Here is a 15,300-nt window from a genome sequence, read left to right as displayed (position 1 = left end):
ATAAGATGGCACAACTGAGGTCACACGGTGGATGCAGGCTTGGCCACCCTAAGAAAATGGTTGATTTCCCCTCACCATATGAAGAATGAGTTTAAAAACAGAAAGCCTATCATGGATTCTGGTAATAGTGAAACCAAGAGCAGTCCACTATGGTGCCCTTTTCCTTCACTTAGATTCCGACATCCCATTTAAGCTCTATGCCTCCACAAGGCCTGTCCTGGTAACTCCACGTGTCCACCGTGCTGTGAGAACACGGTGGTCAAAACCTCTTGAGTATACATGGATCTGTCATCCACTAGGAAATTAAATATACAGCAAATAATCACAAAGAGACCTCTGCACTCTGGCAATTTACACCCCTCACCCACCCAAAGTGGAAGGTTCCTTTCTTCTCTGGGCCCCCGGACAGAGAGGACAAGCTGCACACCAGCTGGCAACATGTTACCAAACAAAGTTAATATCATGTACTTTATTCCTATTGGCAATCCGAGAAGGAAGCTGGTCAAAAAAATATTATCCATACACTTTCCACTAATTGGTTGAACTATGAAATAGTCTATCAATCGTTCACACATACTTGTTGCTCTTATTAGAGTAATTAATTTTAAATTGGGATCAGATTCAATGAACCAGTTGAAGGCATGGGTAGTGGTAGCGGGGGAGGGAGGAGTGGGAAAGAACACTGGAAGGATAGGCCTGGCTGTGGTGTGCTGGGCCTCCCGCTTCCTATTTCAGCACACAGAGGTGGCCATTTCACCAAGCAAGAGCCTTCTGTCTTCTCCTGAATCCTTAAAATCCAGTGTTGTTCATGCTTACATCTTTCACTTTCCTTCAGTGGATCCCTGTTAGCCCATCTACCCAAATGGATTTTAAATGCCCTGTACCTCACTGTATCTTACATATCCCCAGAAGTGACCTGTAACAAACATTATCTCTAGTAGAAGAATTATAGGATTAAAGGACATGAACATTCTTTTTTTTTTAAGATTGGCACCTGAGCTAACATCTGTTGCCAATCTTCCCTTTTTTCCCCCTTCTTCCTCTTCTCCCCAAAGCCCCCCGGTACACAGTTGTATACTGTAGTTGCGGTCCTTCTGGTTGTGCTTTGTGGGACACTGCCTCAGCATGGCCTGTTGAGTCGTGCCATGTCCATGCCTAGGATCCAAACTGGTGAAACCCTGGGCCGCCAATGTGGAGCGTGTGAACTTAACCACTCGGCAACAAGGCCGGCCCCAGGATATGAATATTCTTAGGCCTCCCCATGAGCTTTACCAATCTGTCTTTCAGAAAACTCGTACAACCAATCCTCATTATTCAGATTCCATATTCCCGAATTCGCTTCCTCACTATAATGCGTAACCCCAAAAACGATCCTTGTAGTGCTTCTGTGGTCATTCTGGACACACACAGGTACACAGTAGTGAAAAATTTGAGTTGCCCAAGGCACACATTCCCACTTGAGACAGAACAGGACAATATTCTGCCTCCTTGTCTCAGCTCTCATATCGTCAAAAAGCATCTTTTTAAGTCTATTTAGTGTCATGTTTTTCACAATTTTAAGCTTTTTGTTGGTGATTTCATTGTTTAAAATGGTCCCCAAGTGTTAAATGCTGCCTACTGTTTCTAAGTGCAAGGAGGCTGTGACATGCCTTTATGGACAAAATATATGTGTCAGATAAGCTTCATTTGAACATGAGTTACATAGTGCAATCGGCAGCCGAGTTCAGTGGTAATAAATCAACAATATATTAAATAAGGCATCTTTAAACAGAAATGCACACAAAACACGGTTACATAGTGATTGGCTGAGAAAAACGTGACGAGAAGTTTGTAGAAACCTACCCCTGTATTTCCTCTAGGAAACAGTTCAGTATTCGCTAATTCACTGTTGTCAGTGACCTCACAGAACATAACTACCACAAATAAAGAGAATTGGCTGCACCTTACATCCTCAGCCACAACACACGAAATGTCTGGCATGCTGCAGTGCTGTCAGTACTGGATACAGTGTATCCTGAGCACTGGACATTTAACATTTGTAGGTTTTAACTATTCAAAACCAAATTTATGGGTCTGTGGCAAGTTGGAATTTGCAATTTGATTCAGACACATACATGAACCAAGAAAAACGGGGCCGTTGTGCCTAACAGAGAAAGAATGGTTATATTTGCTATTTGGGAAATTCACAAAGGTCTCTGGACATGTAATTTGAAAGTATCAAGTCTACCACATTTTAAAAAGCTTTGGTCATTTGATGTAAACAATGGTGTCTTTGTTTGCACTTTCACTTCTCTGGTTGTCAACATTTCCAGGTATTAATACTCCCTCTCGGGGCGCTGCGCCCCTCTGCTGCCTCATACCTGCTGCTGCTGCTGCTGCTGCTGCTGCTGCTGCTGCTGCTGCTGCTGCTGCTGCCGCTGGCTGGCTTTCTGTTTGGCACGGCGCTCCAGGAACTGCTTGGCAAACTCCTTGGCCTCTGAGGTGTCTCCTAAATAGGCCCTGATATAATCATGGACCTCATAAGGAGATTCTACTTCTTTGAGGAAGGAAACAAATGTCGGAACTGCAGCACGAGGGAGGAGAAGACAAAGAGTAACAATGAAATATCACACACAAAAAATCAGTTTTCGTTTTCAATGTATTGTCACACCTAATACAGACAATGACAGAAACTTGAAAAGTATGCAGCTATTATGTTAAATATTTTTTAATCTACTCTGTAGAAATGGTGAGGGGAAGCCGCTATCATTGCAATGCCCAAAATTATCTGAAATAGTATAGAGTCAAACAAAGACAGATCATGCATGTTTAGTTTTACTAAATGTTATGTTGGTAGAAACTAAATGTTACGTTAATTGAAACAAGTGCTTGCCTAGACTGAAGCTATTTGGAGATTCATTCTTTCTTTTCTTAAATTCAATCAATATTTTTTTTTTTTTTTTAAAGATTGGCACCTGAGCTAACAACTGTTGCCAATCTCTTTTTTTTTTTCCTGCTTTATCTCCCCAAACCCCCCCAGTACATAGTTGTATATCTTAGTTGCAGGTCCTTCTAGTTGTGGGATGTGGGACGCCACCTCAACGTGGCCTGACGAGCGGTGCCATGTCCGCGCCCAGGATCCAAACGCTGGGCCGCCACAGGAGAGCAAGCGAACTTAACCACTCGGCCACGGAGCCGGCCCCCTCAAAATTTATTAAATGCTATAATGTGTGCCTGGCACCATGACAGATACTAAAGATAAAGCCATACCCTCCTTTCACTTCACTGAGACATCACACGTTTAGAGAGAAGTCAAATGGAACATGCAAGCAGTGTGGTGTAGGAGGAAAGCACAAGTATCAGAGTTAGACAGATATGGGCTTAAAACCTGACTCTGAAATTTGCTGGCTGTGTGACCTTGATGAGTTCCTTAACCATTCTGAGCCTCCGTTTCCTAATTTATAAAATGGGGATAATATCACCTATGTTGCAATGGTATCTTATAAAATTGCTACAAAAATTTAAAAACTGGGATAACACATGTTAATCCCTAGAAAGTGCCTAGCACATGGTAGGTGCTTAATGGATGGCAGCCATTACTCTTATTTACTATCGTTTTCTCTGGCTGTTTCAGATCATTAGATATTGTTACAACACTGCAAGGGAACTCTTTAATTCCTTTACTGCTCCGTTTTTAAGAGATCCTTGGTTTCAGACAAGACATGCAAAGCGGACTAGTTCAACAGAGCCTATCAGTTATGGTAACCCCTTCCACACCAAGCTGACCCATCTCTGTTCAAACATCCGGAGGTGAGGGAGGAACTCACTTCCATCTAAGCAGAGAATTCTCTTTGTGAACAGCTAATAGTTAGCAAGTTTTTCTTCAAATTGTGCTGAAACCTTTTCACTTCCACACATTGGTCCTAGTGTTCTCCCACACAGATTAAGTCTACTTGCTCTGTCACATGATTCCCACCCCCGCCCCAAAGGAGGAAGGGAGAGATCTCACACCACCTCAACCTTCTCCTGCCCTGGTTGACCTTTGTTCCCCTATAAGTTACCTTCCTTAGGACTTGGTCTGGCTGGCAATGTCCCCCATAAAATGAGCAGCATGGAACTATGACCACCTCTGTCCTGTACAGCATACGACAGCCTGAGATAACATTTACTTTTTGGCAACCACTGATAACCTATTCGAGCAGAGTATTACAGGACTTTTCTCACAAGTCATACTATACACAATACTACTAAAGAGTCAAGTTCTTACAGCAGGTGCAGGACTTCACCTCCTTGAGATGTCACCTCCTGAGTTGTGGCCCATAATTCCAGTTTGCCAACTCCTCTGTGGGTTCTGCTCTGCCATTCTACATGCTGGGTTTCCCTCCCCAGTTCTTACCATCCAAGTTATTTGCCGTATTAAGGGCGTGAAGCATCTGTTCACACCACTGGGTAAATCCATCTTGGGCTTTATTTACTCCCTGAAAGAGCTTCAGCAACTTTTCTTCTTCTTCTACTTTCTTATTCTGCCGGTTAGACACACCTACAGATTTACTAAAGCAAAACAATAGGGCGATATTATAGTCCCGGAAACTGTCACTGTATGATTATACTACACCACCATAAACAGATAATGTCTTGGCAACACTGGATGGCTGACCAGAAATCCAATGCTTGGCTCCAAGAAAGAAAAAAAAAACAAAATTCAAATATTTGGATTTGCGGGGGGGGGGGGGGGGGTGGTTACCCAATAACCTCTTAAAAATCCATCCTGAACTAGTACATTCTAGTTTGTGAATATAGGGCTTCTTTTCAGAGAAATAATTAAATTATTTCTATATGTCCTTCTGTACTTTTTAATTTTGCTAAGCCTCAGTTTTCTCATCTGTAAAATAGTACTAACTGCTTTGGGTTATCACAAGGAATAAAGACATTGTACACAAAGGGAGAGCACAGTGCCTGGCAAAGATGCTCAATAAACTGACGGATATTTAGGGTCCTCCTCACAAGGTGTTAGGCCCTCAAGCGAGAAGAAACAATCTGACAACACTACCATTTATTAAGTAGTTACTATGTGCCAGGCACTTTACTGACTACTTCAGGTGTATTCATTTAATCTCTCCAGCTACACTCAGGAAGTTGTTGTTATCTTCATTTTACAGATGAGGGAACTGAGGCTCAAAGAGTTTCCCTTTTGCCCAAGGTCACACAGCTAATAAGTGGTAGTGCTGGGATCTGAGTTGATGTATTTAACACTAAAATCCATGCTCATTCAACAGCACTATATACTTAAGGAAAGAAAGATGAAGGCAAAATGTAACTAATTTGTCATAAAAATAAATAGGCTCAAGGCCATTACAGAGGTGTTTATAATACTCATTATAGTATAAGTAACTTAAAAATATAAACTAGGAAAAAAATGCTAAGGTCTAGAGAATACCTTAGAGAAATGTTCAACAACAACAACAACGAAAATATACTATTCCTAGTATTTATTAAGTGGTTACCACGTGACAGGTAATGGACTAAGTGCCCAGCAGCAGAAGGAGCTCCTAGTCATAACATAGATGTGTTTCCAGGGGGAGGAAAGCAATCACTAAACTATGACCTCACGTGCTTGTACACAGATGAAAATAAGAAAAAACTAAATAACTACCTTTCCCTGCCCAGCCAATATCCCACTCTTCATATGCCCCATCCCCCAACCCACCAAGGAACAGAGGTTTGATCATTTTGAGCCCTACCTGAGACTGGCGTTGTTTTTATTTTTATTTGTTGAATTCCTAGGTCCCACCTCTTTCACTGCATCATCCCAGAATCCCATGTTGGAGTTTTTAGTGTCAGCATTACTCCAGATACTACTGACTAGGTCAGATGCCCACTGGTTAGGGGGACCAGTATTTATTGAGCCCCAAACAGAATTCCCAATGCTGGTGTGCAGGTTGGAATGCTGTTAAAGAAAAAGAGACAAATGATTATGGTTAACAATATTAAAAGATAAAAAGAGAGTCCACAATAGTCAGAAAAGATAACTTATAACATCATCCATCCAACGACTGCTTAGGAAAAGCAACCTACCGTACTATTCCGGGCTCTATTTGGCTGCTGGTGCTGCTGCTGCTGCTGCTGCTGCTTCTGCATTTGCCTGGCTTCTTCCTGTTGTATCTCCAGAAGAGACTTCGTGGTACCTGCGGGTTTGCTGACATTCCCCCAACCTGAGAGTTTCTGTTGTTGCTGCTGCTGTTGCTGGAGAGCTTTCATCAATTCCCTCTGCTGGCGCCTTTGCTGTTGCACAAAAATAGAAGCTAGCCCAGGATCTGGTTTTATAGTTACAAATATCCAGTATACTAAATGGAATGCAAATACACAGTAGCTATACAAAACTAAACACTTGACAGGGTTAACTCTTTTGCTGCAAATAAAGATTTAAACTGCCAGAGGTACCTAAGAGGAGAATAAAAAGATCAAACGCAGAATTACTTCTTAAAAACTAAGTAGGGCTTTTGGTTAAGCACAGAAATGAAATACCTATGTTTACTTCCCAAAGCCCTACCCATATTACAGAAAAATATATATATATATATATATTTAAAAGCATAAACCTCATACGGACAAAGAGAACAAAACAGATTTTAAAAGCTGGAAAGCAGACAAATGATAGCCAATATAACACACCCAGTAAGGTGAAACCTAGGTAAAGGAAGCTCAGAAACAGGCCAATTCATGCAGAAAGCTCAGGAACTAGAGGTATGGGTATCTCCAACAGAAGATGGGCTGAAAGTCTGTAAACAGCAGAAGTAGACCCCAGACTACCTCCTCTACCTGATGCAGTTGGGCAGCCATCTCTCCCTCTAGCCAGCAGAAAACTAAAACTTCCTCTTTAGAGAGCCTGAGCCAGATTGATACATTAATCTATGGGGAAGCTGACCCAGCAAAGGAGAATACAACTAGAGATACTAAAATACGGGGGAAACTGCACCAACAGAAGAGTCCAGCCAGAGACCATTACAGCAAAGCTCAATGAGATATCGTATACAGAAGGGCCCCCTCACCCACAGTTTTACTTTCTGTGGTTCCAGTTACCCGTGGTCAATCAAGGTCCAGAAGCAGGTGATTCTCCCTCTGATGTGCTGTCAGAAGGTCAATAGTAACCTAAGGCTATGTCACAATGACTACACCATTCACCTCACTTCATCTCATCATGTAGGCGTTTTATCATCTCCCACCATCACAAGAAGGGTAAGTACCGTACAATAAGATATTTTGAGAGAGAGACCACACATTCACATAACTTTTATTACAATATATTGTTATAACTGTTCTATTTTATTTCCAGCTATTGTTGTTAATCTCTTACTGTGCCTAATTTATAAATTAAACTTCATCACAACTACGTACGTGTAGGAAAAAATACATATAGGAAAAAATCAGTACTATGCACAGTTTCAGGCATCCACTGGGGGTCTTGGAACGTATCCCTCTGGATAAGGGGGACTACTGTATACGAGAACCTCCCATCAGCTTTTTAGTGCCTTATCCTAAATATGAAGAAAAAGTCCATGATCAACAGACATGTGACATAAGGTTCCAAGGTAAAAGCCAAAGACCAAGTCAAACAAACAAAATTCAGTGGGACAGAAATGAGACAGAGGGAAACAGGAGCTAGTTTTCCAAAAAGCTATCAGTAAGTAATATTCTTAAGAGAGATAAGATGGTGCCTTCAATGAAACAAGAATAAGAGGCTATTGAAAGAAACCATTAGAGATCAAAATAAGGACTCAGAGAAATTTAAAATAAAATAGCGTACATTAAAAGTTCAGTAGAAGGACTGAAAGGTAAGATTGAGGAAATGCCCCATCAAAAAAGATAAAAAGACCAAGATGGAAAACAGGAGATAAAATATGAGAAAATAAAAATCAGTCCAGGAGGGTAGCATGCAAATGATAAGAATGACAACCGCTGCTCAACAACCCAGGAGAGGCCAGATCTGAATAGATTAGAGGGTCCTGGATAGGACACCTCCAGAGAAAAGATGAAATAAAACTATCTTAGGTTCCCCTATGTGAGAAGTATCTATTGAGTGGCATTTTATACCTTTTGAAGGATACAGGAAGACTTAATGGTTCAAAGAAAATTAATCAAATGAAAACATAATGATGCAATGATTAACTTCTGACAAAAAGAGGAAGAGGAAAAGATCTGTGATCCCAACTCTAATGACCACTATTATCTTTCTTTTATTCAGCAGAGACCAAAATTATTGGAACACTTTCTAGCCTTGAGGGGAGAAGATATACTCTGTATCCACTTGTTGATAAGATTTTAGAAAAGAAAAATGATTTCAGAGAAAGTACAGTCTTTTTTTTTTTAAGAGGGTGATAAATAAGGTAATTTTTAGGTGAGGAAACATTTTAACTTGTTGGATGACGTCAAGCACACTACATGGTGAATATGTACAGACAATTCCCACTTCTCTTTGTGTACCCAGGGCCTTTGGTGAATCATAACACCCAGATTCAAAACTGACAACTAGCATTCTCTAACAGACTGACTGCTCTGACTCACATCAGGTCCACATAAAGCACTTTCTTCAAGCCAAGACTCACGCCACCTTTTCGGAGAGGCTTTCCCAGCCTGCACTACCTAAAACTACACAACCAATCACTACCACCACCAACACCAGCCCCAACCCTCAATCCTCTCTCTAGCCCCCTTCCCGCTTTCTCTCTCTCACTGGCACTTAATCCTCTTCTAGTACGTCCTATGTTTTACTTAATTTTTATTGTACATGTCCCCTCAACTAGAGGTTAAGCTTTACGAAAGCAGAGAATTTTGTCTGTTTTAGACTCAGCTACATCCCCAGACTCTAATTATCACTGAGTAGTACTCAGCAAATATCTAACGGATGGATGGATGGATGGATGGATGAATACAGCACCTAAAGGCACACTGAACCAAACCATTTTACTTATTCATTGTCTCCCGTCTGTCAAGAACTGTGTTCTTCCTTTTTTTCCTCCCTTTCACTCTTTTGTATCCTTCCTATCCAAATGATGAACTACAGGATACAGACTTACCAGCAGAGAGACTTTATTTCTGTCATATTTTAAGTTTATAAAAGGATGTTTAGAATGCACAAAACTCACCCACAATTCTGAAAAACCCACATAGTTTTATTTATGAGCTATCCTCTCAAGAGCTGTGGTAAAATGTCTAAGGTAACTGAACATTTATGTTACCCAGTCTTAATGTTATTCCTATTAAATCCCTCAAATTTGCCAGAGTGACCAAATTATAGGTTACCGAGTTTCATAATGAATACCAATTCTGACCACGATAACTATCTCGAGTAACAACTGACCCATAATGCACACCAGCTCTTCTGGAGCACCGTTTGACCAGACCACTGTTAGTTTGAAAATTTACCTCTTCTCGAAGCTGCCGTTCTCGTTCTTCTTCTAGTTTTTGGATTTCAGCCAGAGACAGTGTTGCCTGGGACTGACACGCTGTTGTATTGGACTGCTGGCCCCATGTTGAAGAAGAGGGAAGCTAACGAAAAAGGAAGGCAGGAGAGTTCATGAGGAACTGTGGACAGGAAACAAAGAGGCAATAATGCACAACGCACAGCCAGAATATTCACGTTTCCCCCATCCATTTACAGTACTGAATGAAAGTTTCCTTCTTCAATCCTTTTACACACTATTCTCCCAGTCAGTTAGCTTATTTTACTTACATTTTTTGTCACTACCCCAAACCTGAGATTTTAAAACTCAAAACACACACAATACACTTTTATTTGATCTGCCATTTTGGAATTGCAAATTTGTCACATCTGGCATTGATATATACAAGCAATACAGAGCCATGAAGAGAAAGGAGTAAACAAAACAATCACTAAATTTTTAATCCAAGGAGGCAATAAAGGACATGATGTTACCTTCCAGGGTAAGGGTAAGGACAAGATTTTTGAAGGGAGAGCTGAGGTGGGCAGCTATTGAAAGATACCAGGCATGAAAGTCTCAATTAGTCTTTTATCAAAGAGAGTTAACAAGGCTACAGCTTCCAGTCATGAGCACTATACTGTTTTTAATGAATAATTCTGTTTTTCCTATCCCTTGAAATTACTGACTAAAATAAGAGTGTAAATAGCTGGGTCCTGAATAACTAAAGTTCTCAAAAACTTGATTATTCTAAGGGAATCTCTTGGTCTTTCTAGGCCAGAAAAAGATACAAATTGCAAGATATGTTATGGCTCTTAAAAACAACAAGAAACAAATCTAACCAGACTTAAGATATGTTTAATAAAAATAAGACATAAGCATGGATTAAAACAAACAAAATGCCGAAGAGTCCCAAAAGAGAACGGCTCTACAGTAGAAACCTCTAAGCCTGGAACTGATGGGATAAGAGTACAAATGGCTTAAACTGTCACTGATATCACCAAACAGCTCTCCAACGAGTACCCTCAACAGTACTGAATGCAATCGATCCTTGACCTTTATTGGCCAATGTGACGGGTAGTAGGGGCACTTCTCTCAAAACACACCTGTGCTGGAGTCCAGGAGGGGTGCAGAGGGAAGCTAAGCGAGAAAGATGGGGGACTAGGCAGGCAAAGTTGACCGCAAACTCTTTTCCTCCAAAGGAAATGATATATGTGGAAGGCGCTTATCAAGATCAAATAAGCCAACAGCTCTCAAACATGGCAGCATCACCCGGGGGGGAACTTTAAAAACGCAGATGCCCTGGCCCCCACTGAATGAATCAGAAGATCCAAAGGTGAAGCCAGAGAATTTGCATATTTTTGCAATTCTGATGCAGATACAATCAGCCAGTAATCACTAATGTTGTCTAAAATCCCAGTGGATGTGTCACCCAGCCATGCCCAGGAACCAACCCCAGTTCTCTTCAGTAGAACCTCAGCCAGCACCAGGCACAGATGTGCCAACCCCTGAGATGGCCTATTCCCCTTGCAGGCACCTCTGAGATCCTTCCCATTACTGTGCCAAAATACACTCCACTGGCCTTTTTGTTCATGATTCATGGGTCTGCTCTCTGGAGTAATGCACAACAAATCTAAGTCTTCTTCACATGAGAGACAAACTGTAGATAGCTATCATTTTCCTTAGTCTTACTTGTACATAGGAAATAATCTCCCATCACTCCATCAACATTGCCTCAGGGCATTTTCCAGTTGAACCAACATCCTGTACTGCCCACTCAGAGAACTGCCGTTTGTCAATATGCTTTTCAGAACAACTCTCTCCCAAATCAGAAGCAAACAGTAGGGAATTTGGCACATTTTGTGACTCCTGAATGCCTAATATCCTTCATTGATTAAAAAAACTTACTCCTTTTCTTTTCTGCCCTGACATTGCTACCTTAACTTTTTAAAAAAACAATTGTGTCCCACTTTCAGTATGACAGCACCAGGAGCTCTATGGACCCACTCCTCAGTAAAACTGATGAAAATTACTTTTCAAAAACCATTTAAAGCCTCGGGAAATTGTCTTACGGGAATGCAGAAAATGAAGAAACATTTCTTCAGGAAAATCTGCTAAAAACAAAGTCTGTGGTACTTGCACCAAGACCCACTGAGTCGCAAATCCCAGCTCAGCCAGCCAGAAACTCCACTCCAGATGAGTGCAGCCAAGAACACAGGCCTCCCTCTCCTCCCCTCTCAGCTGCCAGTTAGTGCTGCCTTCCTGGAAAGAGTGCAACATCAGCATTTCTCATTCTGGCTCCAGCTACCCTGCTGTAAAGCTGGAGTTACAGGAAAGTACAGGTGAGAGGTGGGGGCCCCTTTCTTATGCCTCGTGCCCCCTTGTGGGATGGAAACTACCTTGAACACAGTGTACTTAGACTATAGGACCCTGACTGCCACTGCCCTAGCTCAAAAGGCAGAGGTTCCATGACACCAGGAGACGCAAGCCATGAAGACCTGAGGCTGCTGCCCTTCCCCAAGGGCTCAACTCCTAAAGCAGGGGTGTCACTCAGAGAAAAGCACACCATTGCTCCCAGCTCCAGAGCTGTGACTCAGGGATTTTTGCCCAGGGATGGAGGTGGGGCAAAGAGACTGGAATACAGAGAGTTCTAAACCTCTTCCGAAGAAACTGACTTCATTTGCAACACAGTGTGGAGGACGAGGAGTTTAAGCCTAAGGGTACCTTCAAAAAACATGGAGGTTGGAGTGAAAGGCAACCTGGAGAAGAATAGTAGATTCATTGGAGATACAGCCTAAACTGCAGGTCACTACTTAGTCTCAGAGAACCAAGGAAAGAGCTGGAAGAAGTCCTCCAGGGGTCAGAACACATCTCAAACATAGACCTCAGGAAGCATCTCTTCAAAGCCTAATTTTGATTAGATCAGTCTAGCTATTTATGCCCCAAGGTACTTTTGAGAACAATAGAGCAATCCAGCTAGCAATTAGTGGAGCTCAGCTGGATATGGAAAAAGATTCTCAAAGAGAGCTTAGCCAAAACCACTGTCATCCTAGAGTGACTGTGGGCATATCCAATGCTGCAGTCTCAGAGGAACACCAGCAGAAGCTTCACACTACTGCAAAGAGGAGGAGGGAAATGGGACTTCACTAAACTAATCCAGCTAGTCACAAAATAAATAATAACAATGGGAGGGGAGCGGCAGTGGGGGAGAGACACCAATACCTAGTACCCAGAGTTGCTACAATGTATTATCAAAAAAGTCCAGATTCCAACAAAAAATTATAAGACATGTAAAGAAACAATAAAGTATGACCTATATACCAGGGAAAAAGTTGGCAAAAGAAACTGCCTGTGAGTGCAATCAGATATCAGATTTAACAAAGATGTCAGTCTTGTTCAGAGAACTAAAGGAAACCATGATTAAAGTAGTAAAGGAAGCCATGATAACAATGTCACATCAAATAAAGAACATCAACAAAAGATAGAGATTATTTTTAAAAGGACCAAAAGGAAATTCTGGAGCTCAAAAGCACAATAAATGAAATGAAAAATCACTAGAAGAGCTCAACAATCTATCTGAACTGGCAAAAGAAAGAAAGTGAACTTGAAGACAGATCAACAGAGACTACACAAACCAAACAACACAGAGAAAAAAAGAATGAAGAAAAATGAAGAGAGACTTAGAGAAATGTGAGCGATCACTGAGTGCACCAACATATGGGTAACATAAGTACAAGAAGGAGAGGAGTGAGAAGAGCAGAAATCCTGGGTGAAATCTTCTCAAATTTACTGAAAAACATTCATCCACACATCCAGGAAGCTTAACAAACTCTAAGCAGGATAAACTCAAAGAGGTCCACAAGCAGATATTATCATAGTAAAAACGCTGAAAGCCAAAAACAAGGAGAAAATCTTGAAAGTACCAAAAGGAAAAACAAATTCTCACTTACAAGGAAATCCCAATAAAATCAACAGCTGACTTCCCATCAGAAACAATGGAGGTCAGAAGGCAGTGGATAATTTATTCAAAGTCCTCAAAGAGCAAAAACTGTCAGCAAGAATTCTATACCCAGTAAAGCTATCTTTCAAAAATGAAGGTGAAATAAAGACATTCCCACACAAATTCAGAGACTTTGTTGCTAAGAGACTTACCTTACAAGACATATTAAAGGAAGTTCTTCAGGCTGAAAGCAAGTGACCCCAGCAAGGAATGTGAATCCACAAAGAGCACCAATGAAAGTAATTACGTAATTATAAAAGATAGTAATACATGCATATTTCTTCTTTCTTCTCCTAACTGATTTTAAAAAGCAACTGTAGGGGCCGGCCCTGTGGCATAGTGGTTAAATTCAGTGCACTCTGCTTTGGTGGCCCGGGTTCACAGGTTCAGATCCCAGGCATGGACCTACACCACTCATCAGCCATGCTGTGGTGGCAACCCCCATATAAAGTTGAGGAAGACTGACACAGATGTTAACTCAGGGCTAGTCTTTGTCAAACAAAAAAAGAGGAAGATGGGCAACAGATGTTAGCTCAGAGCTGATCTTCCTCAGCAAAAAAATTAATGAAAAAGAAAAGCAACTGTATAAAACAATGTATATGTATGGTTGGGCCTATAACATATAGAAATCTAACATGTTTGCCATAAACAACACAATAGAGGTAAGTGGGAACAAAGCTGTACTGTGCTAAGTAAATGACTCTCTATGGTAACTTGAATCCACAGGGACAAATGAAGAGAAGTAGAAATGATAAAGTTACAGAATAAAAGCTTTACGTATATATCGTTCTTTTTCTCTATATATAAAGTAACAGTGTGTTACTGTGTTTATAACACTTACAGATATAACATTATAACAAACTACAAAAACGGGGAAAAGAGAATAGAGCTGTAAGAGAGTAGTGTTTCTATGTCAAACTAGAATTAATTAAGAATAAATCTGAAGTTGATTCTCATAAATTAAGATGTATATGATAAGCCCTACAGCAACTATTAAGGAAATAACTAAAAATAAATATATATAGATGAAAATCAGTAAAGAAATTAAAATGCTACATTAGAAAATACTTAATGTGGAAAAAAAAGAAGCAGTAAAGGAGGAATAGAGAAACAAAAAGGAGAGACATAAAAAACAAAGTAAAATGGCAGGCATAAATCCAACTATACCAATAATATTAAATGTGAATGGATTAAAGAATCCAATCAAAGGGCAGAAATTATCAGGCTAGATAAAAAAATAAGATCCACTTACATTATTGTCTACAAGAGACAATTTATATTCAAAGATATAAACAGATTGGAAGTAAAAAGATGGAAAAAGATACATCAGGCAAACAGCAACAATAAGAAAGCTAGAGTTGCTATACCATTACCAGACAAAACATACTTTAAAACAAAAAAATGTTACTAGCGATAAAGAGGAATTTTATGACAATCCAGCAGGAAGATTTAACAATTATAAACTTATACGCACCTAATAACAGAGTACCAAAACACACGAAGAAAGGAACAGCAGAAATAAAGGAGACCTAGACAATTCAACAATAATACTTAAGACATGTCAATACTCTACTTTCAATAATGGACAAAACAACTTGTGGAAGATCAACAAGGAACCAGACGACCTGAACAAGACTATAAACCTACTAGACCTAACAGACATCTATAGAACACTCAACAAAAGTACAATATACATTCTTCTCAAATGAACATGGAACATTTGCCAAGATAGACCTAAAGAAAGTAAAACTGTATGCAAGAAGTAAACCTTCATGCTAAGACATAAAATCAACTTCAATAATTTATTGAAAAGAATAGAAATAATACAAAGTATGTTCTCTGATCACAACTGAATGAAACTAGAATGAGTAAAAGAAAGAAATT

At 40.3% G+C, this 15,300-nt stretch overlaps 1 protein-coding gene across 5 annotated transcripts in view; it reads right to left on the bottom strand.

Annotated features, from left to right (window-relative positions):
- GIGYF2 (GRB10 interacting GYF protein 2) overlaps positions 1 to 15,300 on the bottom strand; it is a 132,573-nt gene that overhangs the window by 5,945 nt on the left and 111,328 nt on the right. For 2 of the 5 annotated variants that reach the window (XM_070618636.1, XM_070618635.1), the window contains 5 exons: positions 9,403 to 9,525; positions 6,055 to 6,261; positions 5,721 to 5,926; positions 4,376 to 4,530; positions 2,361 to 2,563 (listed from right to left, as the gene is read on the bottom strand). In XM_070618636.1, the coding sequence (XP_070474737.1) occupies positions 2,361 to 2,563; positions 4,376 to 4,530; positions 5,721 to 5,926; positions 6,055 to 6,261; positions 9,403 to 9,525 (894 nt within the window). The remainder of the gene's footprint in view (positions 1 to 2,360; positions 2,564 to 4,375; positions 4,531 to 5,720; positions 5,927 to 6,054; positions 6,262 to 9,402; positions 9,526 to 15,300) is intronic. The other 3 variants (XM_070618637.1, XM_070618638.1, XM_070618639.1) reach the window with 3 other exon arrangements.

This window comes from Equus przewalskii, chromosome 5, assembly GCF_037783145.1.
Source record: "Equus przewalskii isolate Varuska chromosome 5, EquPr2, whole genome shotgun sequence".
Classification (NCBI taxonomy): domain Eukaryota; kingdom Metazoa; phylum Chordata; class Mammalia; order Perissodactyla; family Equidae; genus Equus; species Equus przewalskii.
Note: the sequence above shows the minus strand (reverse complement) of the source record. Positions and strands in the feature narration are given on the sequence as shown.